Raw genomic sequence first — 26,316 nt, forward strand, 5'->3', positions numbered from 1 at the left:
CCAGTTAATGACCATCAAGACTCTAGATCTTGCATTCCACTGACATGGAATTGACCACGACCTGATGGAAAGAAAATGTGTTCTCCCTTAGCTGTTCATATTCTTCAAACACGCCTGCTGCCACCTGCCCCCCTGCACCGAGACAGATGATCCCATCAGTCCGTGGGCCCAGACACGGCCCCAGATTCTCCTCCAGACAGTATTCCAAGCAGCCACTTCCACCGGATCAGCTATGGCCCCAGAACTGGAACCTCTCTGGGGGCTCTGCTCAAACACGACCGTGACAAACACAATACGGGAGAGAGAGAGGAGAGAGGAGCTTTTTCAGGGGACGGGGAGGGTCAGCAAGCTGGGCCGTTACCAGGGAAAGGTGGAGCGCCTCGCGAACACTCTGCCTGGCCTGCCTCCAGCTTCCCCCTCACAGGGACGCAGGTCTGGGGGCAGCATCTTTCCCTCACAGGAAAATGCATGTCTGTGAACCAATCGGCATTGAACCGAGGAGCACAGAGACCCATGGCTCAGGGTGATGGTGCTGCGAGAGTCTCTCTGCTTTGTGACAAAGGCCCACGGGTCCCTGAGAGAGTTGTGCAACTAGCGGGCGGGAAGCTGGCTCACCTTGGCCCCCCTGCTGCTGGGAGGAGGGCAAATCTCCCAGGGCTGAGTGTGCCAAGGCGTGATTGAGCCAGCCCTCCTGGCCTGTGGGCAGGGCGGGTGTCGCTCACAGATAAGCCAACCTCTGGCTGCAGATGACGATCCCTGTGAGGAAGCACTGCTCAGGACAGCGGTAAATCACTTCCTCGGAGCGGGCGCGAGGGGTGGCAGGGAGCCCTGGACGCTGGGCGCTTCCCCGGGTTCCCAGAGCTCCGGTCCTCCTCTGTGGCGTGGCCCACTCGCCCTTGCCATCAGGAAGGGCTCAAGTGTGCCTCTCCCCCAGGACCCAGGGACAGGGCAGCATGAGCCAGTCAAGGCATGTGGGCAAGATCCAGAAACGCCTGGAAGATGTCAAGAACCAGTGGGTCCGGCCGGCCAGGGCTGACTTCAGCGACAATGAGAGTGCCCGGCTGGCCACAGATGCCCTCCTGGATGGGGGTCCCGAGGCCTACTGGCAGGCGCTCAGCCAGGAAGGCGAGGTGGACTTCTTGTCCTCAGTGGAGGCCCAGTACATCCAGGCCCGGTCCAAGGAGCCCCCCTGTGCCCTGGAGTCCCCGGGTGGGGCCGAGGCAGGCCCCAAGGGTCTCGACTCCTGCTCCCTGCAGTCAGGTACCTACTACCCCATGGCCTCGGAGAGCAGCGAGCCGACCCTGCTGCACACCTGGGCCTCAGCCGAGAAACCCTACCTGAAGGAGAAGTCCAGCGCCACCGTGTACTTCCAGATGGACAAACACAACAACATCAGAGACCTCATCCGCCGCTGCATCACCCGGACCGGGCAGGTGGGCATGGCGGGGCCCGTGTCTCCTTGACCACGGGCGGGAGGAATAGGGGCTGGTGGAGGAGGAAGAGGGGTGTATGTCCTGCTCTGAGGGATGGAGTCCAGGTGATTGGGGCTTAGCATGGACTCCGGAGTGTTACTCTCTGGCCTGCCCTGGATCACTGACTTCCTGATTCCACTTGTCACAATCTAGGTCCAAGCCACCACCACCCACTGGAACTCCTCCGATGGCTTCCTGCCTGGCCCTCCTCTTCCATCTTGATCCCCAACCACCCAGTCTCCATGCTGCTGCTGTCAACACTTTTTCTATACTTCAAGTCTAACTTGGTCCCTTCCCTGCTTAGAGCCTTCAATAGCTCCCAAATACCCACAGTAGGAACAGCAAATGCCTTAGTATGGCTCACAACCTCTCCAGCTCCTCTCCCACCTCCTGCCCCTCAATGCCGAGTGCCCTGCAGACTCTCACACCCGCCTTGCTCTGTCTTCAGGCCTTTGCACGTGCCGTTCCCTCTGCCTGGGAACCCCTCACCTTCCCTGCTCTTCACCTGACTAGTGCCTACTCCTTCTCAAGACCCAGCACCCAAGGCCCTTTCTCAGGAAGCCTTTCCTGAATTCCCCAGGCTGGGCAAGGCACCTAGCCTCTGTGCTTCCAAATGAAGGGGCCACTCCCCTGGCACACACTTGTCCCTTGTCCCCTCAGACTCGGCTTAGTCTGCCCACACATGGCTGTGCAGCACCTGCATCCAGTCAGTGGTCAGGCAGAAGACGGAGCAGGCAGCAGAGAAGGTTCTCCCTCCCCAGAGTATTTGTACTTTAGTAAGTGACTTTAGAAGAAGAAAAATCCTTTAAGACCAGAGCTTGGCTGGCAGAATTGCAGGCCCCATGACTGGCATTGGCTCAGGACTTCTCTCAGTACTCCTAGAATTGCTGGTGAATTGGGAATTCAGCTGGGGAATGGGTGGAGGGAGTCTAGCTCATTCCATCCCAGGTGCACAAAATGACCATTCAGCACAGGGCCACAGATGCCCGCTCCCCCTTCCCAAAGCTGCAGAGGGCAGGGGTGTGAGTGGACTCCAAGGAAAGAGATCTGTCATCTGTTAAGATTCTCAGTCTCTCTCATCACTAAAATGATTTATGTTGTTGCATTTAAAGAACTCAAAGAACAAGCTGATATTTAGCTCCTTTTCTGCAGGATCCCAGTCTCGTGACTGAATCCCCTCCCCAGTCCAATACTGTGTGAAATCTTAAGACTCCAGAAAAAGCCACCAGGGGTGGGGAGGCTGTGCACGGTTGGGGAGAGAGGGAGTGGAGTTCTGGAAAATAAATAGAAGGTGACAATGGGTGGAGTGTGGGCTTTTCATGTCACTGGGCTGCTTCAGAGCAGTATTTCACGTTTCCCTGGCAGGGCGGCATTAGGAATGACAGATGGGCCTAGGAAGGCAGCCAGGAGTGTGGGCACCGCCTGGGGCCAGCTGCATGACCTAGGGCAAGTCCCTTGACCTCCCCAGGCCTCAGATTTCACACTGGACTAAGGTCCCTTCCAGGTCCAAGGGCTTGTTCCTAAATGTGTAGCTCTGGTCTCTCTGTGTGTGAAGTTCAGTGCTCTCCCGAGGGGTAGGGACCAGTGGTTTTGGGGACATTCTCAATCACAGCTGCGGCTCAAAGGGTGAGTGAGACCCCCCCAGAGAGAAGCCCTGCTGGGGCCTGTGACACAACCCTCTCCTTCCCCCTAATCCCCACCCAGCAAGGCTTCCCTCGCTTTGCCTCTCTGGCCCTAAGGCCCACTGATGTCCTTTGTTTCAGCAACACAGCAAGTTATGAATTTAGGACAACATTTAAAAATCAGAATTCACCTAAAAGTAAGAATCTCCAGCTCCTCTTAGCAGGTAGGAAGAGCTGGCTCTGCTGATGCTGAGATGTGGCCACCTCTTTGGGTAGACCCGTCTCCTTTGCCACCGTCCCCACCACTCCCTATTGTCCCAGGCTCCATGAACTTCACCCATTTTGTTTGTGATATCCCTCCCACAAACACACAACACACACGCACACACACACCCACAGGCATACAGACACAGGGGTGGCCAGTTCCCACAGAGACACCCAGGGGTCTAGAACTCAGCCACGGGCTGTCCATGGAAGTAGGCTGTGCCCCCCGTCCCCACACAGAGTGGAGAGAAGAGGGTGGAGAGAATGGGTTTGCATTCTCCCTCTCCTCTGGCTTAGCCCCCTGAGAAAAGAGTAGAGGGGAAGAGAGCAAGCCTGCTAGGAGTTTTCCAGAGCAGTTTCCACTCCCTAAGAAGCAGGAATTCCCCCCCTTTCCCTTCATGCTCTCATTCCTTTATTCCATAAAGCCTAATTTACAGGCCAGGCCCTGCACCCAGAAGGACAGAGCAGAACAAGAGGCCTCCCTCCCTCTGGGGAGCTCCCTGCTGGCTGCCTGCCCTCAGGGAAGAGGTGGGGAGAGGGGGTAGGATATGGGTGGGTAGCAGCCCCGGACCTGAGCAACCCTGTGTGCCTGGGAGTGGAGGGGAGGGTGACTAAGACAGGCTTCACAGAAGAGGTGGCCTCTGAGTTGAGTCTCACAGGCTGAGTAAGAGTTTTCCCTGGGCAAAGAGGGAAGGGAAAGGAATTCCAGGCCTAGGGAGTGTCCAATGCAAAGGTCAGAAGGTGCGAGAGGGCTCCACGTCCTGGAGGTGGGGATACAGAGACATGGGAATGACTGTCACAAAGGAAGAGGTTTTTGCTCTCAGTTCCCTAGAAGCAGAAGGCACCGTATGCCACGCAGGGCCACGTGGGGAGCACCAGGGCAGTCAGGAGACAGAAGGAGCGAGAGGAACGCGTGGGCCTAAACCTTGATTGTGGTTTTGCAGGAAAGAGGCAGGGCAGGGTAAACAGTTGAAGACTGGCTAGGTTGAATAATGTCAGCAGGCTCTGGGCTATAGTGGTCCTAGTTGTCCAGTCCCTGGCCCTGGGGTGATTTAGGGCAGGGGCTATGCTTGGTATGTGAGTGAGATGAAGGAGGTGGTTGGGATGTGGGCTCTGGATTGCTTGGTTTGCACATCACAGGTGTGCTCATGGGCAAGGTGTTTGCTGTCTACAGAAATCAGCTAGCCCGGGGATGTCAAAGCATCATAAAATACCAACAACAAAAGCCATGATTAACACATCCTCCAGTGTGACCGAGGATCCCTGAGGGTTCTGAGACCCTTTCAGCAGGTCTGTGAGGTCCTGCCCTTTCTAACCACTTACCTGTGTGAGGCTGGACTGGCTTCATATTCTCTTATCCAAACAACATGTCACAGCAGATTGCTGCAGGAGCAGATCTGAGAAGCTGGCTGTCCTCTGTTACACCAGACGCCACAGAGATTTGCAAAACAGTGTTACTCTGCTCACTACATTTTGTTGTTGTTGTTTTGGAAAATATAGTTATTTTTCATTAAAACTTATTTATGTTAACATAGAATGGGTTTAATAGTATTTTAAGTAACTAATATTCGTTATTTTTAAATAGACATTTTTTAATTTTCTCAGTTTTAGTTTCTAATATGACAAATATCAATAGCTATAATCCACATAAACCAAAGCTATTTGGAATCCTCAATAATTTTTAAGAGTCTAAGGGAGGCATGAGACCAAAAGTTGGAGAACTTTCACAGGTAAGCCCCCTCTCCCCACTCACTCCCCTCTCCCTCTCCCTCTCCCTTTCCCTGGACCAGTAACACAGATTCACTGCAAAAAGGAAAGATCTAGTCAGCTCTCTGGGAGGTTGAGGGGGAGGCGGGAGTGGGGCACACAGAGGAGGAGGAGGGGAGAGCAGTGAGAAGGTTCCAGAGAAGCTCCCCACCCCGACCCCAGGTGTCAAGGACCATCTTTACAGGCTAACCCTCTGCTGGGGAGTGGCTGTTCCCCCAACACAGTCATGGGGTCACTGCGAGCCAGGCTGAGGGAAGCAGGCAGGGGGACAAGGGATGACGGTCAAGGGTCAGGATGGCGGACGGAGGGAGAAACCTGAGCAGAAACTGTGCAATCCCCTGGAGGGAGCTGATGAGCTGGTCCCTCACCCTACACCTGTGACCAGGGATTCCAGGGCCACCAGGGTCTGCAGGGTGAGGTCGCTGGTGGTTCCTCTGACAGGGGTCACTGAGGGAGGGGCCAGACCTTTGAGAGAGGGACCAGACCCCCAGGGATGTGGGGGTCCCAGCCAGGGCAGCAGGGCATCTCTACCCCAGTCCTGCCAGGGTGGGGTGGCCCCCAAGGGCCAGCGGAGGTGCTCCATAGCCCCCCTCCTGGGATCTGTGATAGGCCTGTCTCCTCTCCCACGGGAGTTCCTAGAGGAAGTCACTCTCCTCTCTGGGTGCCCGGGATGTGGCGCAGCACTGGCATATTGTCACTGCTCCAGATTGGGCTGTGGGGGAGGGGAGTGCCAGGGGAGCACCAGGCACAGCCAGAGGCGATACAGACAGGTGGGGATATGTTGTTGGAGCAGGCTCGTCCCTGGTGGGTTCATCTCACAGCTGCCTTTTCAAGGGCTGTGGCCACATTGCTCTGTGGTCAGCAGAGGGGTGCTGGTGGAGGGTCCACCTGGGCCCCCTTCCCTTCCTCTGTCCACTGAGCCCTGCTCTGGGGTCCCCCAACCCTCCCAGGGCTTGACTCTCCTTCCCTGGCCCGACCCCAACCCACAAGCAGAGAAGGCTCTTTGCCCTCAGGCTGTATCTGATCATATAAACAGACAGACAGACAGTGACAGACAGTAGAGTCCTTCTCTTAGGCCTGAAGTAGAATGATTGGGGGCCTGGCTTTGGATTGGGGTCCGGGGCATCTCTCCTGCCTTTTAGCCGTGTGGGTTTTGGAAAGTTGCTTCACTTCTGTGCACCTCCGGCTCCTCACCTGGGCAGCTGGGGTGACAGTATTGTGAAGGTTACAGGAGATGACGGATGGCCGAGAGCAGGTGCTCGACAAATCGTTGCTGCTGTTATTACTCATCTGTCGAAAGCAAGCTCAGAAAAAAGAGCATGGCACATAGAAGAGAAAGAGGAGAGAGGAGAAACCAGCGTAGAGTGGGGGATGGGGTGCTAAGTGCCCCCAACAAGCAGCCCCAACGTGGCTGGTGGCCCCACCAGGACCCAAATCCCATTTCCCCTCCTACGCCCTGCCCTTCCTGGAAGCAGCAGGATTTCCAGCCCACGAGGAGCTCACATAGGCCTGGCAGGGAGTGAGGGATTCCCAGCCAGGATCTGAGGTCCCCGCAGGATGGCCCCTGCCTATGGGTATTGCCCCAGCAGACCAGCATCCCCCTGGCTGGGCCCCTCCATCTCACTCAAGCCCCCCATTCCCAGAGCCGCCTGCCAGGCGGTGCTTCCAGGCTCGCTTCCTTCTCCAGCAAGGTGTCACGGAAAGTGCTTTCTTCTTCTCAGCCAACCCCACCCCACTGTGCTGGTCCATCCCATTGGCCTTGACAAGAACACAGCTCTCCCTACCCTGTTTCTTTCTTATGCTCATAGAGGTGTGGGCACCGATTTTAATCCTCTTCCATGACCTAGATTAAAACAACAATCCATGGCGTTATTCTAACATTATCCACACTTGCTCATGAATAACGCATACAAAATCATAGTCATATTTTAACTGCATACTAGAAAAATAGACTTTACTTTTGCACATGCTTTCATTTATATTATCTGGGCCCACAGTTAGACACACCTTGCATAATAACTAATGCTCTATTATTGTGCAGTGTTTTACATATAAAGAAATTGAGGCCCAGCACGGGCCCTGCGGCCTGGTGGTGAAGTTGGGCACGCTGCACTTCAGTGGCCCGGGTTAAGTTCCCGGGTGCAGACCTACACCACTCATTGGTGGCCATGCTGTGGTGGTGTCCCACATACAAAATAGAGGAAGACTGGCACAGATGTTAGCTCAGAGCAAATCTTCCTCAGCAAAAACATTTTAAAAATTAAAAAAAAAAAGGCCCAGAGAGGGTGAGTGACTTGTCCAAAGGCACTCAGCTAGTCTCCAGTAGCATCGAGGCTGGAGCCCAAGTTCCCTGACTCCCAGTAGACCACTTTTCCTCTGGAGTATGTGCTATACTTCTGTATTAGTTTCCCAGGGCTGCTGTAACAAATTATCACACATCTGGTGGCTTAAAACAACAGAAATTTATTCTCTCATGGTTCTGGAGGCCAGAGTCCAAAATTAGGATATCGACTCGGACATATTCTCTCTGAAGTTTCTAGGAAAGGATGCTTCCTTCCTTTCCCAGCTACTAGTGTTTCCAGGCACTTCTGGACTTGTGGTCGCATAATTCCAGTCTCTGCCTCCAGCGTCACATGGTCTTCTCCTCTGCTCCCTGTCTCTCCTCTGGGTGTCTTTTATAAGGATACTTGTCATTGGATTTAGGGCCCACTGGATAATTCAGGATGATCTTGAGAAGCTTAATTACATCTGCAAAGACTCTTTTTCCAAATGAGGTCACATCCATAGGCTCTGGTGGTTAGGATGTGGACATACCTTTTGGGAGGTCATCATTCAACCCACCACCCCCTGTAAGGCAGCTCGCCCATGCAAGGGACTGAAGAATCAATCTAGCTGGGAGACAATCCCAAGAGAAGGCAGACAAGATAAACCTAGTCCTCCTGAGCCTGTATCTCCAAGCATCCCTCAAACCAAGACACTGGGTTATTTCAAACCTGCTCCATTCTCTGTTCAATTGGTCACCCACTTACCAGCCTGGCTCAGGGAAACAAGGACTCACTGGAATGCAACTGGGAGGATTTACTGACCTCCTGGGGGGAGATAATTGTCTCTTTTGTCAATACCTTGGACAAGGAAGCATTTATGTTTCAGCAGAGAGAGGCAGCCTCGGTATTAGGCATTATCAGTGCCATAAGCTTCAACGTGTACAAACACTTAATCATGTGATGACACAGCCATGGTTCTAGTGGGTCACGGGCCTCACTATCAGAACATCCTTTCTGACTTCTAGCCCAGGGTGAGCAGTTCTTAGCGGGTCCCTCCCCTGTCCAGACACCCACGTCAATGGAGCAAGCAGAAAGTCAGCTCCAAGTGGCCACCCGTGTCCTTCACTTGTCTCCATGACACTCTTCTTATCCTTGCTACTTCCCAGGTGTTGATGGTCAAAAACAACTATTGTGGGGCCAGCCTCGTGGTGTAGTGGTTAAGTTTGGTGCGTTCTGCTTTGGCAGCCTAGGTTCGTGGGTTTGGATCCCAGGTGCAAACATACACCACTCATCCGCAGCCATGCTGTGGCAGCGACCCACATATAAAGCGGAGGGAGATTGGCACAGATGTTGGCTCAGAGCTAATCTTCCTCAGCTAAAGAAAAAAAATTATTGTAATTATTAGAAAAATTATTTAAAAATTAGTACAGGGGCGGGCCCCATGGCTTAGTGGTTAAGTGCATGTGCTCCACTACCGGCGGCCTGGGTTCAGATCCCGGGCGTGCATCAATGCACCGCTTCTCCGGCCGTGCTGAGGCAGCGTCCCACATACAGCAACCAGAAGGATGTGCAACTATGACATGCAACTATCTACTGGGGCTTTGGGGAAATAAAGGAAGAGGATTGGCAATAGATGTTAGCTCAGAGCCGGTCTTCCTCAGCAAAAAGAGGAGGATTGGCATGAATGTTAGCTCAGGGCTGAACTTCCTCACACACACACACACAAATAAAAATAAAAATAAAAAAATAAAAATTAGTACATTATTATTACAGGTAATGTTGAAGAAAGAAAGATTGCCATAGTCCCCCCTCCAAACATGACTGCTGATTTGGCTCTGTTGTTATCTCTCTACACACGGCTTTTCCTCACCGTCAGTCATAGTGGACAAACTACTGTGTTCTGTTTTCTTTTTTCACTTAATTCATTTATTTTTAATACACATTTGTTAAGCGCTTATTATACAGCAATTTTTACTTTATTTCACCATGTCTTATAGTTTCTATGTAACCATTATAATTATTTATTTTAATGGCTGCCTAATAATCCACGTAATATACCACAATTTAGGTGTTAGGAAGGACTCTTGACTGGGTGACAGAAAAGAACCCCAAACAAGTGTAAGAAGAAGAACACGTATCAGCATCCACAGTGGACAAGTCAGGGGTAGGACTGGCTTCAGGCACGACTGAAACAAGATGTTCAAATGATGCAGCCAGCCATGTGTCTCCACCTCTGGGCCCTGCTTTCTCCGGGGCTGGCTTCATTTTCGGGCAGGCTGTCCCCACGTGGTGGTAAAATGGCTGTCAGCAGCTAGAGCATATAAACTACCAGCTAAGCAACCCCACTAGAAAGAGTGCCTCCTTTCCCTAAGAGTCTCAGCGGAAGTCCTGAGCTGACTCTCGTGAGAATAACTTAGACCACGTGACCACCCCTAGACCAATCTCTGTGGCCAGCGGGGGAAGCAGGGTGCTCATTGGTCTGGCCTTGGTGATGTGCCCTCCCTGTGCCCAATCCAGGGCATGGCAGTAAGTCCCACCCAAACCACATCGATTGTGGAGGAGAGATGATTCCTTAAAGTGAGCTGGGGTGCTGTTGGCAGGAGGAGGAGGAATGGGTGCTTGGTAGGCAGGAACACATCTGTCTCTCCCCTTTGCTGGACATTTGGGGCTCCCCCTTCCCTGAGTTTCTGCCATGGTAGAGGATGCAGTGACTGCTGGCTGAGCAGGACTCCCTTCTCCATCCCACTGGGGCAGCTCAGTCTGGTCTAGTTTACATATGGGGTCTCCACACGGGATTTTGTTTGAGGTGAGGATTCCGCGGCTTAAAAACATTTGAAAACCAGCAGCCATAGAGTGCCTGGGAGCTCCAAATGGCCAAGAATCCATGACATTAAATCTGTTCCTCTCCTCTGAACCTGCCCGGCCACCTCCCCTTGTTCTCTTTCCCTCTCTGCCCTCCTTCTCTGTTTGCTTTCTCCCTTTCCTCCTCTGCTCTCTCCACTCCAACAGTGGGCACAGAGGCCAGAGGCTCTGTGGTGGGGCTGGAGAGGTGGGGTCAGGACAGAGCAGGGGCCTCCACTCCAGCTCTTTCCCTTTCCTTGAATCCTGCCCTGTCAGACCCTCCCCGGCCCCATCCTTTCCCCTGCAGCACAGCAGCCATGGGAATGGCTCTCCCAGGCCCACTGGGACTTAGGAAGTTTGGCTGAAACCAGTCAGCTGGCCCTGACTCCTCTGGTATTCAACCCCTCTGCCCTGGCCCAGGTCCTGGCCATCCTGATGGATGTGTTCACGGATGTGGAGATCTTCTGTGACATTCTAGAGGCGGCCAACAAGCGCGGGGTGTTCGTCTGTGTACTTCTGGACCAGGGAGGCGTGAAGCTCTTCCAGGAGATGTGTGACAAAGTCCAGATCTCTGACAGTCACCTCAAGGTAGGGGCCCCGAAAGGTACTTTATATTAGTCAGGATAGGATAGGCTCTGCTGTGGTAACAGATGCTCCCCCCCCCCCCCGTCCCCTCCTCCCCCCGCCCAATGGTTTAACATAATAAAGGTTTCTTTCTCCCTCAAAGTCCAATGTAGGTCACAGGGCCCTCTCTCAACTTGTAGCTGCACCAGAAGGAATACGTGGCCTCCAAGAAAGCAGTGACAGGGAGAGAGAGGGCTGGAGAATTCTGCAGGATGTTTTTAGGACCTGATCTGGAAGAGATTTTCATCACTTCCGCTCATAGCCCTTTGACCTCACCCAGATGCATGGGGGCTGGGAAGTGTAAAGGGGCCCATGGATGGGTGGTGAGCAGCAATCTCTGCCGCACATGCCTTTTCTCCTCTCGGCTGAGGAAACCCAGTGGGTGCACTTCACAGGGAAGGGCAACACCCAAGACCTGTTTGATACGTGTTTAGGATTCCACAGCCCCAACAGGAAGCTGTTCCTCTTGGACTTAACTGAACTTCCCACTTTCTTCTCCTGCCAGGGAGAAAAGAAACCCAGAGATAAGAATTTATTTAGTCATGTCAAATTTGGGGCAGCTATTTCAAGGTCAAATATAAAACCACTCATGGCTTTCATGAGGAGGCCCAGCTGAACAGCTGATGGGTGGTTCCCTGGTGACGCCCCTCTCGCTCAGGCAGGTCAGCCTCCAGGAGATCCTGCCCTCCTCGCTTCCTCCTTCCTTCTCCTCCACCCTGACCAGGAGGCAGCTGAGTTCAGGCACCTCTGGTCCTCTGATTGCTGGGTCTGTTTGATGTTACCAGGATCTCACCTCCTCGGCATGAGGCCATCAGAACAGGTCCAGAGAGTCAGCCCAGGCCTTGCCTTCATGGCCCACACCTGACAGTCCTCTACTCGCCAAGGGACAGTGAGATGTGGCCCCCCTCTCACCATCTCACAGAGCTTATGGACTGGCTGGGAGGGGCTGTTGGAGGCATTGGGCGTCCCCTTCCCAGAGCCTGCCAGCCACGGGCAGGCATTCATGGGGTCCCACAATATTCCACCTTCCTCAGAGATCCCCATGCTTCACTCGCTCTTTCATTTCTCCAGCCTTCCAACGGTTCCGGCTTGGGGTCTGGGGCAGTGGGCGCTGTTGGGGAGGAGAGGGATAAACAGGGCCACGATTCACATTGTAGACACACCTTTTCTTAGGACAATCTAGGGTCCACTGAGGTCTCCACAAAGCTGCCCCCTCTGGCTGCACTGGGCCTTCCCTCTGACCAGCTTGGGGTGAGGGACTCATGTCACTAAAGCCACTTACAAGGCAAGGCTGGGTTTGCCAGACCTCTGTGGTCCATGGGAGCCTAGACTGAGGGCTCCATGGGCATCAGGCCCTCATCTTTCTTCTATTTTATGCTTTGTTTAAATTCTACCATGTCCCCTTTCCTTTTTTTTTTTTTTTTAATTACTCAAATAATGTCGGGCCAATGAAGAAAATTTAGAAAATTCAGCCAAGGAAAAAATAAAAATGGCCCATAATCCCACCAACTAGAGACAACCCCTGTGTTATGTCTTGGTAAGCATCCTTCCACACTCTTTCCAGGGCAAATGTATATCTATAAATACATAATTAGTGAGAGAACCGTGACTTTCCTTCCAACAGAACATCTCCATCCGGAGTGTGGAAGGGGAGGTGTACTGTGCCAAATCAGGCAGGAAGTTTGCCGGCCAGATCCAGGAGAAGTTCATCATCTCGGACTGGAGATATGTCCTGTCTGGATCGTACAGGTGAGTACTGGATTGCACCTTCTGTTGAGGCTTCGCAGAGGCCAAGGCTGGGCGTGGTGCACACCAGCCCCGGCCCTCGGGCACACATGCCCACCAGCAGCTCCCAGGGCGTTCCTCCTCTGCCGGGAGCTGGGGCTTCATCCCATATATGAAGCTGGAGGCAGGACCAGCCTACGCAAAGGGGGAAATCCGGACTTCAGTGTAGAGAGGCACCTCCAAGTGCCTCAGTTTCCCTTGATATTGCCATAGGACGTGGAATCCTCTTTTTCCTTTCTTGGATCTCTCAGGTGTGATTATACAGCCATGCAATTTGTTTTGTTGTATGTGCCCCATTTTATTTTCAAAATGTTTTATTATTTTAACATAACAAATCTATTGAGATATAATTCACATACCAGATATTTCATCCATTTAAAGTGTACAATTCAATTCTTTTTGGCCTCACTTTCCTCATCTGTAAAATGGGGGTAACAATACTTTCCCTCGCAGATTATTGTAAGGCTTAATGGGATAAAGTTTGCAAAACATGTGGTGCAGCTCCTAGCACACAGTAGGTCCTCAATGAATGGTTGCTACTAGCCAGCCAGGACCCTGGCAAGGCCCCAGGGGAAGGGGACACGGGATAGGCAAGATTTGAGAGGGTGAGGTCTGAGAAGATGTTGGTCCGGGGGGCTGCCAAGCAGAGCAGGGAGGGGGACGTGTGGGCCCGAGAAGAGGGCACCAAGACAGTCATCCTCTCACTTCAGAATTGCCAGGGCTTGCTGAGCCGTCACAGTGTCCTAGATAAGATGGCAAGCATCACCCTCTGTGGCCCCCCAACCACAAACTTCCCAGACCCTTCTCCACTTCCCTCTCAGAGCATCTCCAAGTTCCACGGGACCTAAGGCTGGCGCTAGGGACCAGACATGGCAGCAGCCTGGCCTAGAAGTCAGATGACCCATTGTACAGGGAGGAAAACCTCCTTTTTCCCACTACCCTCCGAGGTGCTCCGCCTGGGGCCCTGTAAATTGGACTGACAAAAGACAGATTAACAAGAGAAAAGCACACAAATGTATTTCACATAAGCTTTACGTGACACGGGAGCCTTCATAAGGAAAAGAAGACCCTGAGAAATGGTTAAGCCTGAGCGTCTTTATACCATGTTTGATGAAGAGTGGAGAGTGGTGGAAAAGTGTGATAGGACAGAAGGGTATGAGCTAAGCATGGTCACTGGGGAAATGTAGCAAGACTGTTCATTCAGCTTCCTCTCAGAGTCCCTCGGGCCTTGGAGGTAAGGATGCTCCTTTCCTCCTGATGCAGGGAGGGCGCCTCTCACATGAGGGTCTAATGACCTGCCTCAGGGAGAAGGGGGAAGTCAGACTCCTTCCTGCACCTGCCGTGTCTCAGACTCCTTCAGCTTAAAATATTTCTCATGTCAGAGCGGCATATAGACTTGGGGTAGCACATCCTGATCCCCTTCACCATTAAGCACTCACTCCCCATCCCCCTCTCCCCAACCCCTAGCAACCAGCTATGAGACAAGCAAGAGGCTTATTTAGCCATTAAAAAGATTTCCACACATTTGAAAAGGACAGAGACAGAGCTTCTGAAAGAGAAATGAAGAGGGGGAGAGTCTCTCCTCCTGTCTTCAATAGGGAGAACGGAGCCTCTCATTTGCCCCTACGGAGTGCATCATGCAGGGCTGGCCCTCGCCCTCGAGAGGGGCAGAAGGAAGCAGAACTACCCGTGTTGAGCTCTGGGCCAGGTGCCGTCAGACCTGTAGGAAGGATTTAATCCCCATGACAACCTTCAAGGGAGGCCTTATTCTTGTAATTATCAGATGGGGGAACTGAGGCACAGAGAGGGTCACCAGCTTCCTTGACTAGGCGTCAGCTCTCCAGTGCCTATGAGATCGGGCTGGGCATGTCCTCCTGATATGGGAGGTGCTGGGAGGGTGGCAGTGGGTTGAAGACATGCGGGACCATTCCTAAGAACTGTGGCGAGTCCAGATCCTGGAGGGAGGGCAGGACAACTGTAACGCTTTTGCACTCAACAGTCAAAGGGGATCTGTCTGCCAGCCTTTCAGAGGATCCTTTCCCCTGGACCCTTAGAGTTGTCTCCAGTAAAACAAAACAGAAAGTCGCCAGCCCTTCCTTCAGTCCAGCCATCCCTGGGCCTCAGATATTTGGGCTCTTCCCTCTGGTCGTACACAGTTCTCCCAAACGGAAGAGCTCTGTCCACATCTTCTCCTGAGGGGTGGGGGTGGAGGTGGGGGTTGTGTAGAGATGCTGTGCCAGGTGCTGGGCACACAGAACTCTCCTCTCTAATCAAAAAACATGGATAAATGGCCACAGAATGGTGTGGAGTGTGCCCGAAGATCAGCATGAGCTAAGAAAGAGCAAGAGGCAGCTCCCACTTCTGCTGGCAGGTCCAGGAGGTTGGATTGGGTGTTGGAGGATGAGAAAGATTCCGTCGGGGGTAGGGGGGCAAAATCAGGCAGCTGGAACAGCATGAGGAACAGCATGATACTGGCACAGCCTTCTAACTGGCCCCTGATTCCACTCCTGCCTTGATCTGTACTCTCATCTCTGAGCTGTCTCTACCACGAACAGAAAGACTTTTACACACAAACCAGATCAAATCACTTCCATCTTTAAAATCCTTCCACGCTTGTGACTGCTCCTAGGAAAAAAAATATCCAGATTCATACCCTGGCCTCTGTCTCAGCAGAATTTTTCTTCCCCCTCCACTATGCTGTAGCCACACTGGCCTCCTCCCAAGTCTTTCATGCCGTTTCATGCCTCAGGGCCTTTGCATCTGCTGTTTATTCCTTCTGCTGGATTGCTCATTCCTGTTACCTTTATCCTGTTAATTTATCTTGCAGGTGGTAGCTTCCAGTTCATTTCCTAGAGACCTTCTCTGTGGACTTATTTAGCCAAGATTGTAAACAACACGATATCAGGGCCTGGACTGGATCTGTTTTCTTCTCTATTGCATTCCTGGCATGAAGTACAGCTAATACAGTGCTTAAACATTATCTGTGACCATAAACATTTGTTGAATGGATGGATGAGTAAACGAATGCAAGTCCATGTTAGGCCCTGGCCATCCAGTGTGGCTAGAGGAACAAAGTTTTTCCAACTGCGCATCACCACCCATTAGCAGAGTATGAAATCAATTTAGTGGATGGTGCCCAGAATTTTTTTTAATGAAATAGGATAGAACAAAAATAATTAGAGCACACTGAGGTAAGGGATGTTCTGGAAATTGTTGTGTGGTTACATATGTATTTGTATATGTGAGTAGGTGACGATGTAAAATGTATTTCTCCAAGAATAGCCAAGATAAATCTGCAGAACAAGCAAGGAGGACTTGCCCTCCCAGAGATCAGGACTTGTCATGGAGCTGTCATGGAGTAATCAAGACAACGTGGCGTTGGACGAGGGACAGACACACTGACAAATGGGACAGACAGAAAGTCCAGACACAGACCCACACATGACAGGGCCTGTCAGAGCAGTGGAGAAAGGAGAAACCGGAAAAAAAAAATTCTCCATGTGGAAAATTGGATTCTACTTCACATACATATATAAAAAACAAACCTCCTAATACATTAAAAGGACTTAAATGTCAAAAACAAACTTTAAAACTCTTAGTAGAAAATACAGATGAATATCTTTTAGACCTTAAAGTGAGGATTAGGTGTCTTAATACAAACACCCCTCTGTGTCAAACAGAACACAAAAAATCATTGACTATAAAAGATTTCTAATTCTGACCGTATTACAATTAAGAACTCAGGTTCATTGAAAGACATCTTAAAGAAAGAGGAAAGTCAGATTACAAACTGGGAACAGGTTTTCGTGATGCTCTGACAAGATTTGTGTCAAGAATCACAAAGAGCTCCCACGATTCATAAGAGTAAAGTAGCGCAATGGAGAGTGGGCGAGAGGCGTGAGCGGGCATGTCCCCAAGGAGGACACACGTGTGGAAATGCATGAAGAGATGTTCAGCACCGCTGTGATCAGGAAAATGCAAATCAAGGCTAGAATGAGTTACCCTTTTATACCTTTCAACCAGCAAAAAAATACGCAGACTGATGATACCAAATGTTGGATTTACAGGCTCTTTTCTGCATTGCTGATGGGATTGCAAATCGGTACAGTGACTTTGGAAAGTGTTCGGCATTTTCTCCTAAAGCTGAATAGTCACCTAGTTTATAACCATGCAATTCCACTCCTAGGTTATTTCCAAGAGAAACTGGTCCACAGTACAGTGGAAGACACGTATAAGGACGTTCATAGCAGCACTGGTCACAAGAGAAAAACCATGGAAACAACCCAAATGCCTATCAATGGGAGAATGGATGACTAAACCGTGATATGACCACCAGGGGAATATTAGACAACAGTCAAAACCGAATGAACAGGGCCAGCCCCATGGCGTAGTGGTTAAGTGCTCACGCTCCGCTGCTGGTGGCTCAGGTTCGGATCCCGGGCGCGCACCCAGGCACCGGTGGTCGTGCCATGCTGTGGTGGCGTCCCATATAAAGTAGAGGAAGATGGGCACAGATGTTAGCTGGGCCAGTCTTCCTCAGCAAAAAGAGGAGGATTGGAATGGATGTTAGCTCAGGGCCAATCTTTCACACACAAAAAAACAAATGAAGTACAGCAACAAGAGATAACACAGATAAATCTTAGCAATATAATATTAAGTGAGAAAAACCCCCAAAGATTACATACATCGATTAAAAACATCTAAAATAAAAATATTTACTTTCTAAAATACATAAAACTTTTTTTTTAATTATAGAAAAGGAAAGTATGGGAACTATGACACAGGATCCAAGGTGATGATTTCCTCTATTTGGGGAAACCTGGAAAATGGATTGCTGGGAAGGACAGTGTGGTTAAATGCTGGTTAATGTCCAGATGCTACCTTTTCAATTTTAGGTGGTGGGTTCAGAGGTGCTTATTACATTATGGAAAATAACCAAGTAAATAGCTACATAAATTAAAATGAGTCATGAACAGACCCAATGATGAGAGTGGGTCTTGAGCCAAAGATTATGGTTAAGTCAATTCTATGTACTTAAGGGCCAAAGACAATAAAAATAAAGTGTATTTCTTACCATCGGTGGTGAGAAAAGAAAGCGTAGACGCTAGAGCACGGGATGAACGGACATGCGCAGTGTCAAGGAGAGGAACCCCTAGTCAGCGCGCGGGGGCGCGCAGAGGCCGCCGGCGGGTGAAGGCGCAGGGACGCAGGGGCATGCCCGGTGTGTGGGGGCCTGAAAAGTTGCCAGGGTGCCTTTGGACCTGTCTTGCTGGGCAAAGCGTGCAGTTGCTTGGCCTAATCGAGTCTGATTCCAAACAATACCAGGCAGCCGATTTCCTAGTGTAGCCACGAGACCCACTGGCTCTGTTTGCCACCTTCCCTGTCATCTGGCCGGCTCCAGGCTCAGCATCAGCTGCTCACCTCTCTGGGGGTGTGGGGGTGGCTCCTGGGCGGGAGGCGAGGTTTAAACAAAGCCGCTTTGTTCTTCCCGGGATTGCCCCAGCCTCGCAGAGCAGGGTTCCCACAGGCCGGGCCCCACCTTTTGGTGGCAAGGCAGGCAGGCTGGGGGCTGGAGGCTGAGACCGGTGTGGGCGCTGTTTCTACTCAGACCCTTGGTGGGGGTCGTTTCTGTCCCCCATGGTAACCCTGTCCCCCTCTAACCATCTGCCCTGGTCTCTCCCACGCCTGGGTTCACATAATTAGGGACCCAGGAATCTCTAACCTGACGCTCTTGGTGGGTCTTCTGCACTGTCACCAGGCATTTTCAAGGGTTTTGAGGGTGCAAGTCATTAGGGGAGTTTTCCATTAGAGATGGAAAGGAATTTGGTTAAATCAGGGAATCATAAAAGTAATACATAAATGCCTTGAGTATTTTATTTTCTTTTAAAACTTGTAAATAGAGGGGGCCAAGGCCTCCTTGAGGGGGACCTCCTGTGGGTGTCCAGGCCAACTGCACTTCTGCTCCTGGTTCTGGTTCCTGTAGGCTCACCCCCATGGTCTCTTTCCCATCCCCGCCAAGAGCACAGGATTCTCCCTCCCCCTCCCAGCTCCTACAGGTTTATGTGCCTGAAAATGGGGCTACATTCTTTATATTTTCATGACAATATAGCCCCTGCCATCCAAGGAGCTGCCTGCCCCAGACCGCTGTTTGGTTAGAAGAAGTAAGTGTCCCTGCATTTCACAGGTGTTGCCGCTGAAGCCCCAGTGGCTAGGTGACTCATATGAGCACAGAGTTGGGGACACGGACTCAGCTGGCACTCAGCCCCTTTGTGCCTCTGCAGGGATCTTCTAAGGGGCCATAATCTGAGCACCAGGAGAGAACCCTGACCTGAGGCCAGGGCTTCACTCTGGCATATTAATTATTCACCTGCAGGCATTTGCTGGTTTCTGAGCTTCAGTTTTGTCATCTGTGAAAGGGGCACACCAATGTCTCCCTCCAAGGGCTCTGCTGGGATGAAATGAGCTGGCACAGAGGAGCGGTGGGCGTGTGTTCATCCCCTCCTACCAGCCCTGCCATTAGCCCCAGTGCCCCCAGGGGAGGGCCACAGAGGCCCCGGCCTCCCCAGTGCCAGCCCTCACTCTCTCTCCTCTTCCTCCAGCTTCACCTGGCTCTGCGGGCACGTGCACCGGAACATCCTCTCCAAGTTCACAGGCCAGGCGGTGGAGCTGTTCGACGAGGAGTTCCGCCAGCTCTACGCCGCCTCCAAGCCCGTGATGGGCCTGAAGTCTCCGCGGCTGGCCGCACCCCTCCAGCCCAGAGCAGGCCCCAGCCCCCCGCCCGGCCGCCTCAGTGGCGGCAGCAGCTCCGCCAGTGACCGCACGTCCTCCAACCCCTTCAGCAGCCCGTCGACGGGCAGCCACCCCCAGAACCGGAGTCTGTCCTTATCCTCAGGCCCCGGCAGTCCCCCGGCCCCAAACCCACCTCCGCCCCCCAGGTTTCAGCCCCACGCTGGCCCTTGGGGGGCCCTGACTCCACAGGCCCACTTGCCGCCGAGGCCCCACGACGGCCCGCCCGCTCTCTACAGCAACCTCAATGCCTACAGGCCCACGCGGCTGCAGCTCGAGCAGCTGGGCCTGGTGCCCAGGGTGGCCCACACCTGGAGGCCCTTTCTGCAGGCCTCCCCTCATTTCTGAAGGGTCCCTCCCCCAGCCCCGGGCTGGGCATTCCTGGATTTTCTGGCCCAAGGACCCCACCTCAACGACTAGCAGCTTTAACCTGCTTCCCTTGGAACTAAAGGCACTTGGACGAAATCATTGCCTGTGTTTGAATGTCCCCAGGCCTGAGACCATGCACCTGCTGACGCCCACCAGTCCCCGGGTTTCCTTCTCTAGTATGGCCTATGCAGCACATTCCAGAAGGTTCCAGGGAGGTGGGGGGTGGGGAGCTAGAGGACAAAATCATGGAAATAGAGCCCCTTTCTTCCACAGAGCAGCCAGTGCTTGCATATTAATATTCCTGGAATCTCCGTAATGTAAGAAGGGGCAGATGCAGCCCGAGATTTACATATGGGTAAACTGAGGCACTGAGAGAGGGTAGGTGTGACCAAGGTACTCCCGTTTCCCAGCGCCCAGGAACGGTCCACTCCCAGAGAGTCAGGAGAAGGCATGGGAACATTCTGGATGTTTCTGGGAGAGATGGGAAAACTCCTCATCCCTGGAAAGGTATAACTCATTCCTGGGCCCAATGAATCAAGGATCAGGCCCAGAACCTGCCACTAAGTTGTGTGGGACCAGTGAAACCGTAGCCACCAGGGATGGGGCAAGCCCAGGCGGCTAGGACATGGAGTTGGACAAGGCAGTTTTGCAGCTCAGATTTTTCCCCCAAGAGCCTTGGGTGAGCCTGGAGGTCCCTGAGTCTGGGCTGAGTCCCAGGGGCTTGAGTTCTCAGGATCTGGGAATGGCCCTGCAGCAGTGCCCAGGGCAGCCTTGAGCAACCAGGGAGGGTTGCGCATTGACCTTGCAGCCCCCGGGTGCGGTCAGCTGTCTCCAAGTCCAGGTGCTTCTGTCTGGCTTGTTGCCATCCTGAAGCATGAATGCTGCGCCCACAGGAGCCCCATCATTCATTCATTCTCAGATTCAGTGTGCTTTGCTCCTGGGGTGGTACTAGATCCTGCGGGCACAGCCTAGCTGGGGGACAAAGAAGAAATACAGAGCGCATAGAGAGCACAGAGGAGGGCTGGCCGGCCCAGCTTGGAGAGGTCGGGGGACACTTTTTGGACAAGTGACAGTTAACCGGAGACCCAAAGACCAAGGGAGTCAGCTGGGGGTGGGTGTGAGCCCGGCTGCTCCAGCCTGAGAGAAGCAGGTGCAAACTCCCATCCATCTGCCCTTCTCCATGCCCCCCTCCCCCCACCACCTGCAAATCAGCTCAGCAGATGGCTTCCCTGTTGCTGTTTCCAGCTCAGAACCCTTTGGTTCCTGAAGGTTTTTTAAACCGCGGTCCTGATGCTGCCGTTTTCCTACTGATGGCTGTGAGGAGGTTAGAATGACCAGGCACCGCTGGGCGTTCTAGACTAGATTTCAGTCTGCCAAGAGAGCTTCAGGAAGGTAAAGCTTTCAGGGTGCCAAGAGCTGCAACAGCCTGCTCTGCCCCTGCCCGTGTCCAGCTCAGTCTGGAGAGAGGAGACCTAGCAGCTGGAACAAACCCTCCTGCTCCCAGTCGCTCCCTGCCGGCCAGGTTCCCCTCTGCGGTCGTCTTAGGGGTTCACAACATTGTTTCTCCTCTCCTGGGCACCTTGTCATGTGTGACCCCTGCCTGCTGGGAAGTCAGGGGTGGTTTGCTTTGGCCAGTGGAACATGAGCGGAAGCGTTGAGGACCACTTCTGGGCAGAAGCTTTAAGAGCCTGGGAGCAGCTGGCCATGTAGGAGCCTGCCTCAGGATGGAGCCCCCTCCACCAGCCTGGGTTCCTAAGAGACTCTGGTGAGCAGGACCTCCACTCCTACCCCACCGACCTGCAGTGGATAAGTAATAAGAGCAAGAAACAAACCTTTGTTGTCTCAGCCACTGAGATTTGGGGATGTTTCTTACCGCACCATAATCCAGCCTGGCCTGACTGATACAACCTCAGGACCCACTGACACCAGGCTGGGCCATTCCTTTGTGGAACTGGATTCCCAAGGGCCCCCGGCCTTGGGCTCTTGTCCCAAGACACCATAGCCACCAGGGGACTAGCAGGGTTTTACACACCTGCAAAGCAAGTCCTTATCCAAGTTTCCAATCCTCCCAAACCGAGTTCGCCCATCTTTAATTCTGTTCTAGGCTGGAATCGCACCTGTGCCTGCTTGCTGGGGACCACCCTGAAACATCCGTTGTCTCGCCCACAGTGTGAAATACACCACCAGGAATGGGGCGCCCACGTGTGCCAGGCACCGTTTCAGTGACAGGCAGAGACCCAGACTCGCTTCTGTCCTGGAGAACCCCAAGTCAGCTGGGAGTGACACCCACGTGAACAAGCACCATGAAGAACATGAGAGAATGAAACAGTGTGATAGTCTTGTCCGGGGCGCATGGTGGAAGCGGGGCTTCACTTAAGGCCAAACGCATACCCCACCCCAGGGATTCAGGATCACATTATCCACCTGCAGGATTATCAGCCAGGACTGACTGGAAGGATCGATTGCTGATGATCAACACTGCCCCCCGAACCTCTCTCTCGAGAAATTATCTGTAGCGTTCATTTGGTCCTCACCAGATACTGACCTCTATCTCCCTGTCTGCATCGTAAGAGCCCAGAGGCCAAGGGCATCTCTGCAGGCCCTGAGGGACCCTAACCACAGGGCCTCGGACGTCCCCAGTGCACAAGTGCTAACTGATCGGTCAGGGAGCTTTGCTCCTGCAAGGGAGACGAACATTCAGACGCCACAGGCCCACCTTTACGCTCCCTCTGCCCTGCCCTCACCTTGAGCTGGGCCCCCGCCTCTGCCCGTCTTGCCCGTCACGGAAGTGCCAGAGCCGCATCTTCAAATGCTTCATCTTCTGGACTCGGTCCAAGAAGCTGTTGGACACAGAGCAACTGTCACTCACTTTCTCAGCTTCCTCCTGAAGAGCGTATGTGTGTCAGGAAAACTGCTCTCAGAGGATGTAAACATTGCAGACACACACGTACAAGCATAAACACGACCTCCTTTTTCTTCACTAAATATAGTGTATTCGGATTGAGACAGACAGGCTGCCTCCCAAGGTGCTCCATCCTTCTTTCCTCCCTAGGGTGTGGTGAGTGAGGGTGTCCACACGATGAGGCGCCATGCCAAGTGCACAGAGAGGCTCAAGGGAGGCGGCCACGGCGCGAGGCTGCAGCGTGTGCCCGAGGCCAAGGGTGAGGGGACGCTGGAGTCCAGCCTGTGGCTGTGCTTGCCAAGGCCGCTTCCCCCACTGCCCGCTCACCAAATTCACACAGAGACACCTTCTAGGCTGGTGGGCTGGGCTTTGAGAACAGAGCTTTCTAGACCCTCCCACTGAAACGGTTGCTAGTGAAGACCCCCAAGCTCTGAGCCCCATTTTCCCCATCTCCCCTGAAGAGCACAAGCCAGGCCTCGCCCTTGACTTTTCAGGAATGGAGAGGACCTGAGGAATAAGAAAGGTGTCTTAGTTGGTTCGGGCCGCTATACCAAAATACCACAGACTGGGAGGCTTCTAAATAACAGAATTTTATTTCTGACAGTTTTGGAGGCTGGAAGTCCAAGATGAGGGTGCCAGCGTGGTCAGATTCTGATACTGGCCCTCGTCCTGGTTTGCAGATGGCTCTCTGGAGACCCCTGCCCAATACACTCCATCTTCCATCGATAAAGATCCCCGTGACTACACCACCTGGATAAGCCAGGGGACTCGCCCTATTTTAAGGTCAGCTGATTAGCAAAGTGAATTCCCCTTTGCTTTGTAACCTAACACATTCACAGGTGCTGGGGATTAGGATGTGGCCATCTTTAGGGAGCCGTTATTCTGCCTCCCACACTCCAGGTGTTTTGTGGAGGCCTCAGTCAACAGTGTAGCCGGGCCTAGAGAACAGGAAGAGCCCGGAATCCAGAAGTAGCAAAGCAGAGACCTGTCCCTCTGCCCCTTTCTGGGCATCTCCTTCATTTCCAATCTCTCTCCACACACCTGCTGTGTCTGCTCTTCAGTCCACTTGGCAGAATAGAGCCATCTCCACATTTGTTTGACCTTGTTAGTTTCAGACCCATGAGAAGCATCTTTCATCTCTGAATCTCCAGGGGAGATTCTGATTGGTTCAGCTTAGGTCAGGCAAACCCTCCTTCCTCCCTCCAATCAGTTAGGGTCATTGAGTACAAATATGGCTGCCAGGTACCCACTGATGTGAATGAGAGGGCAGTTCCCAGAGATGGGGGGTGGGTGGTCATTAGCTCAAGGGCTGAGCAGACACAACATGGAAGCTTTAGGTGATGAAGCCACTCAGTGCCGAGGAAGAAAAGGATGAGGCAGCGTGAGCCCCAAGCAGACAAACGCCTGTCCTCTATTTCCCTTGACCTCTTCAGCAGTCTCCCGGCAGACACACTTTGGGAAGACAGGCCTGGAGCCAGGCCTGGGCTGCCCCTCATTAGGATCACAGTTTTGAAAGCTTTGGATTCTTTTGTATAATCCTCTTTGGTTTTTATTTGTTTGCTTTTTGCTTTTATGATTAAGATCTTGGAAAGTAGTGTATAAACTATCTTTATAGATGAAATTTCAAAAGCACTAGAAAGCTGCTATTTAAATAATCTTTTTTGTAAACAGTGGCCTTGGATTTGTCTCATAGAGATGTCTACCTAAGGTTTTTCTAAAATGAAGCACATCTTTGTGGAAATGCAGTCCACGTGGGTGGGCAGGGGGCCCGTTGGCGCTGGCACTGGAGCTCTGCAGGGACGGGCCCCCGGGCTGCTGGCTCACCAGGCTTCAGGCCACCTCTGCAAGGGCCTGGGGCCCCAGGAAGCCAGCAAGGAGCAGAAGTCATGGCAAGTCCAGGAAGCTGAGCTCCACCATAAAGGGGCAAAGCAGAGACACAGTCCTAAAGCTTATGATCGAGCAAGGAGGATCCACACAATGAATATTCAGTTATAACTCCATTAAGCACTTTGGCATTGTGACGACATTTAAAAGGGGTACCTGAGCAAGTCTAGGATCAGGAACATCTCATCTGAGAGTGACCTTTGAGCTGAGATCTGTAGGAAGGGGGAGTTTGTGGCAGGGTTGGAGATTGCAGGGAAGAATGTTCCAAGTAGAGGTAACTTGAGGGGCAATGGGCTTGGGTGGGAGGATGCTGAGGGTCCAAGGACATGAGAAAAAAACAGAGTGAACTGGGGTAGAGGGGGCCCGGCCAGACCACACCACCAGGGCCTCACAGGCCTCATGAAGATCTGGGAAATCCCCGAAGGGCTCTGAGAGTGATTTTTCCTTCTTTTCTTTCTTTCTTTCTTTCTTTCCTTCTTTCTTATTTATTGTGGAGGAAGATTGGCCCTGAGCTAACATCTGTTGCCAATCTTCCTCTGTTTTGTATGTGGGACACTGTCACAGCATGGCTTGATGAGTGGTGCATTGGTCTGCGCCAGGGATTGGAACCTTCGAACTGTGGGCCACTGATGCAGAGCACGTGAACTTAACCACTATGCTACCGGGCTGGCCCCACAATCTTTATTTTTATAAGATCTCTTTGGCTACAATATGAAGATTGCAGGGGTGTAAGAGTGTGAAGGACAAAGGACTCTCACCAGCTCAAATACCGGACGTACATCCCCCCTTGGGAGAAAACATTGAAGACAGGCCTTTTGAGTCACAAGAGGCAAGAGCTGCCCTTGGGTCCTGTCCTACCCACCTGGAGTGTGGACAGTCACCTCTGAGGTTCATATCGGCTCACCTTCTGAGGGATTCATTCACTGACAAGAGGGTGGGGTGTCTAAGTAGGCAGGCCTGAGGTCTTTCTTCATCATCACCATTGCTCAATTAATAACCTTCACCATCTGTGCTGGAAATGATCAAGATGACTTTTGTGTAATGAAACCCAGAGGGGCCAGTCTTCCTGGGTGTCCTTTCCCAGCCTGCGGTACGGCTGAGGCATCAGAGCACAGGGTTCTCACATGCACAGACATGCCGCTGCCAGGAAGTGAGGTGGGGCAGGAGGGAGGTGTGAGCAGGTTCCCGAAGACCACTCAGCCAGTTCAGGACAGTGTAGACAGTGGGTCTGGGAGGAAGGCCAGAGGGCTTAAAGCTAAAAGCACAGGCGAAGTTAGAAGGGGACTAGGATGGAGACGGGAAGCCAAGAGAGGCCAGAGGAGACAAGGGCATTTCTGGGAGGCCTAGACCAACGGGAGGAGGGGTTTACCTACAGAGAAACGGGCAGGGTGCTGGGGTTGCCTCAGCGCTGTGTCAGAACCTCAGGGTATTCACCTTTTGCGCAAACAAAATAAGATGCTGGCCAATTATTCAGCAATTCTTTTCAACAAATGTTCAGTGAGATGCCAGGTATTCTGCCCTGGGGATACAAATATGAACAAGACAGTCCTAGTCCCCGATTTTACGAAGTTTAAAGTCTATCATGGAAAACAGACAGGTGATTACGACACGGAGGATTAAGGGCCAGTATGGGAGTGAGTGGTGAAGGGGTACAAGCAGGAAGCCTTCCACCACGTGGGCATGGAGACTTCTGGAAAGCGAACACTAAGTTGGGACCTGAATGCTGAACGTGAATT

At 52.4% G+C, this 26,316-nt stretch overlaps 1 protein-coding gene across 1 annotated transcript; it reads left to right on the top strand.

The window, feature by feature from the left end:
- The first annotated feature begins 923 nt into the window (after positions 1-923).
- On the top strand, positions 924-20,161 carry FAM83A (family with sequence similarity 83 member A). The gene is made up of 4 exons (XM_058564886.1): positions 924-1,433; positions 10,651-10,818; positions 12,479-12,603; positions 19,239-20,161. Exons 1-4 carry the CDS (start codon positions 954-956, stop codon positions 19,771-19,773), a joined length of 1,308 nt encoding a protein of 435 aa, XP_058420869.1. The 5' UTR covers positions 924-953; the 3' UTR covers positions 19,774-20,161.
- Positions 20,162-26,316: the final 6,155 nt, after the last annotated feature.

The sequence above is a fragment of the Diceros bicornis genome, chromosome 21, assembly GCF_020826845.1.
Source record: "Diceros bicornis minor isolate mBicDic1 chromosome 21, mDicBic1.mat.cur, whole genome shotgun sequence".
Taxonomy (NCBI): domain Eukaryota; kingdom Metazoa; phylum Chordata; class Mammalia; order Perissodactyla; family Rhinocerotidae; genus Diceros; species Diceros bicornis.

Excerpts from the sequence above, each read along its gene's own strand:
- FAM83A (XM_058564886.1), top strand. The coding sequence starts at position 954 with ATGAGCCAGTCAAGGCATGTGGGCAAGATCCAGAAACGCCTGGAAGAT. Across the intron at positions 1,434-10,650 it reads GCATCACCCGGACCGGGCAG|GTCCTGGCCATCCTGATGGA; the intron begins GTGGGCATGGCG and ends GCCCTGGCCCAG. Across the intron at positions 12,604-19,238 it reads GTCCTGTCTGGATCGTACAG|CTTCACCTGGCTCTGCGGGC; the intron begins GTGAGTACTGGA and ends CTCTTCCTCCAG.